At 40.9% G+C, this 3,400-nt stretch overlaps 1 protein-coding gene across 1 annotated transcript; it reads left to right on the top strand.

Annotated features, from left to right (window-relative positions):
• The first annotated feature begins 321 nt into the window (after positions 1-321).
• Positions 322-3,384, top strand: LOC117441726 (intercellular adhesion molecule 2-like). Its single transcript, XM_034077758.2, has 3 exons — positions 322-511; positions 1,700-1,972; positions 2,863-3,384. Exons 1-3 carry the CDS (start codon positions 439-441, stop codon positions 3,213-3,215), a joined length of 699 nt encoding a protein of 232 aa, XP_033933649.1. The 5' UTR covers positions 322-438; the 3' UTR covers positions 3,216-3,384.
• The last annotated feature ends 16 nt before the right edge of the window (positions 3,385-3,400 follow it).

The following is a 3,400-nucleotide window of genomic DNA, read 5'->3' as shown; positions in this document are numbered from 1 at the left end:
CTCGTCCAATGAAATTAAATGATATAGATTACTTCCAGAAATGTGTTCATGTTCTCAATTTTTTACGTTTAACGCTATATTCGTTCGGTACACATGTGTACCGAACCGAAGGGCCCGTACCGAATAATTTCAGTATGGGTACGTGTACCGTTACACCCCTAATTGATTGATATGATTGCGATTTAAATCAGCATATACTTCTGTCAGGGGATGCCACCCCTCAAAATCTCCTGCCACCCTCTTGCCACCCCATGAATATTTGTCTAGATCCGCCCCTGCCTCCGAGCCTTATAAAGCTCTGCCTCTCTGAATGATCAAACTAAAAGCTGTCTCGGCTTACTATTTCATTCGTTACAGCTTTTACTTTCAATTTCACTCGCGCTCGGTCTTTTGGACTTCACCCTTTTTTATTACCGGACACCTCATCTAGCGGAAATAATGTTTTTCTGTTACATATTTGTGGTGGTTTCTTTGATTAACTTTCTGCCAGACTTCCACGTTTCCAGTTGTGGTAAGTTTTTCAAATGTGTGCTTTTATAAATATGTTATTGTCGGTGAATCTCACGTACCACCTGGCTTGTGTTGTCATTTATTCTTTAATGATTCCTGATGTTTTAATGTTTGTCAAGCACTTTGTGACTATGTCTGTGAAAAGTGCTTTATAAATACATTTGACTTACTTACTCACTTCCAATGTGATACCTTGTATTATAAGAGGGCGTTTCACACAGACATCCTGTCAAATACAGAATAGTGGTTTGTTTGAAAAGCGATTTGTATTGTCATACAGCACTTGTATTGTATCTGATTTAGGGACAATGGTTTGCCAAACTGTGTTACTACTGTATATCCCAGTGAAGTAGTAATAAGTTCAGCCATGTCGATGTTTCCATCCTCTATTGCTTAGTGTAGGCTACAGTTCATATGGAAATATGAAAATAAGTTGTATCTCGTTTTTAACAATTATGTTAATACTGTAAAAAGCTTTTTACAGTATTACGGCTTCCACAGATGACATTTTTGTATGGATTTTTTGTCAAAGCACTTCAGATATTCATTGCTATCTGGATGTTGAGAGTATTCCATGGAATATAACAAAAAGTGTATCTCGAGCCGGTTTCTCCCGGTTAACCCCACCTTTAAAGGCGGGGTAGGTAATTCACTTCAGAAACACTTTTTGTTATATTCCATGGAAGGCTCTTAATATCCCGATAGCAATGAATATATTAAATGCTTTGACAATAAATACATCAACAAATGTCATCTGTGGAAGCCGTGGCGCTGTAAAAAGCACGACCAATCATCTGAGCCGGCCCGGCTAAAGTAACTGGATGGCCTACCTGCCTGTCAGCCTTCCATCTGTGCACAAACTTATCTCGTGCCCTCATTGGTCATGTGCGTGTTCATGTGTGTTGGAGGAGGGGCTCTGTAAGGAAGTCTGAAGGAAGGGGCAGATTTTTTCCGGTTGTGTATTTCAAATTCTAGCGCACTCGAGCTGGTTTCTCCAAAATTACATACTCTACCTTTAACTTCGGATTTATTGAATGAGCAAGTTTGATTGTATTGCTCATTTTAAATCAGGCTGCTGAGAACATTAGAACAACTACCACATGTACAAAGAAAAAGCCTGAATGTGTTTGTGTACGGTTAGAGTCACGCTGTTTAAACTCTATATTGTGTTATTTGCTGTGTGTTACAGATTACAACTGTGCAGATAAACCTCAGTTCATTCCATCCAGACTGGTGGTGCAGTTTGGGAAGCCGGCCTCCGCCCACTGCTCCGTGTGTCAGCCTGGATGCAATGTCACTATATTTGATATTGAAATTCCTATTGGAAACAAGACAACAAATGGAACTGAGATTACATGGACGGTCAACGAAATGACTGAGTGGAGCATTTCTCCAATGTGCTATTATCACAATGACACTACTAATGTGCAGTGTTGCAGCGACCTGCCTATAACTGTCTACAGTGAGTCACAACAACTGTTTATATTCATCAATTATAATCTAACACAGTGGTGGGAAGTAAGTACATTTCCTTAGGTAATGTACACTTTTTCTACCTTGCTTAAGTATTTCAATATTATCCCACTTTAATGCTTTTAATCCACTATGACTCAGTAGCCAATATGATACTCCTCCACAGTTATTGGTTACTAGTTACTTTGCAGGTTTGTATTATTGTTATGAATATAAATGAACTTTTCAATCATTGTTTATATTACTGATATAGATAGATAGATAGATTCAACTTATTGTCATTACGTAGTACAGGTACCATGTAACGAAACGGTTTCTCTGCATTTGACCCATCCTAGTGTTAGGAGCAGTGTGCTGCCATTTTGAACGGCCCCCGGGGAGCAGTGTAGGGAACGGTGCCTTGCTCAGGGACACCTCGGTAGCACTTGGTCTTTCCGGGACTTGAACTGGTGACCTTCCAGTTGCCAAGCCAAGTCCCTATCGACTTCGCCACCACCGCCATGTCATTATATTTCCAGTAGGAGACCCTTCCTTAACTTCCGACTGACTATAAGTGATAAAAAGTCATTAAATGTAGCTACGTCTTTACCAGCTGCACCATTTAAATGATGACGGTGTCACTCATTATAATCAAATGACATGATATATTCATCTCAAAAAGGCCTTCTGCATAATAAGTGCTTTTTGATTCTTGTACTTTTGTACTTTTACAAAATGAATTCAATGCTTTTACTCGGGGGAGAATAAGTCTAAACTGTGGCATTAATACTTTCACTCATAAGTAAAACAATTTGTCCGGCTCTAAGCTAACATCTAACAGGTGTAGGGGCTTTAATTATGTTTCATGGAGATACTGAAGGTGTCCGTTTGTCTCCACAGAGCCTCCAGAGAATGTTTTCTTCAGCGTTCACCCTGGTGTGCCGATGTCTGAGGGTCAGCAGTTCACTCTGCAGTGTGAAGTACAGAAGGTTGCTCCTGTGGGAAACCTCAGAGTGACTTTCTACAGAGGACAGACGGCACTGGGTCTCACGCAGAGCAGCATCAACACAGATGAGAAACCAGTGAGCGAGGTCTTCACTTTGAACATCACCTCCACTAAAGAAGATGATGGCGTCCAGTTCTGGTGTGAAGCCAAGCTGGAGCTGGGAGCTGACGGACCACAGCCTCCTCCAGTGGTGGGGTCAGAGAAACTCACTGCTGCTGTCCTCTGTGAGTCTGACCAGATCATTTAAACACCTCAAAGAGGCCCTATTCTGCGTGTAGGGGTGTTCCTTTCCTCACTGATATATAGCTTTGTGTGCATTCGTCTCCTTGAAACGCCTCCATTAGACTCCTTTGTTTACTTCTGTAACAAAAAAACATCGCTATGTAACGTTTTATGTTTAAGTAAAGTCTTCAGGGTTATAACTGTCGCTGT

Source organism: Pseudochaenichthys georgianus, unplaced genomic scaffold (assembly GCF_902827115.2).
Source record: "Pseudochaenichthys georgianus unplaced genomic scaffold, fPseGeo1.2 scaffold_1943_arrow_ctg1, whole genome shotgun sequence".
NCBI classification, from domain to species: Eukaryota; Metazoa; Chordata; class Actinopteri; order Perciformes; family Channichthyidae; genus Pseudochaenichthys; species Pseudochaenichthys georgianus.
This window is presented reverse-complemented; position numbering and strand designations above follow the sequence as displayed.

Excerpts from the sequence above, each read along its gene's own strand:
- LOC117441726 (XM_034077758.2), top strand. The coding sequence starts at position 439 with ATGTTTTTCTGTTACATATTTGTGGTGGTTTCTTTGATTAACTTTCTG. Across the intron at positions 512-1,699 it reads CTTCCACGTTTCCAGTTGTG|ATTACAACTGTGCAGATAAA; the intron begins GTAAGTTTTTCA and ends TGTGTGTTACAG. Across the intron at positions 1,973-2,862 it reads CCTGCCTATAACTGTCTACA|AGCCTCCAGAGAATGTTTTC; the intron begins GTGAGTCACAAC and ends TTGTCTCCACAG.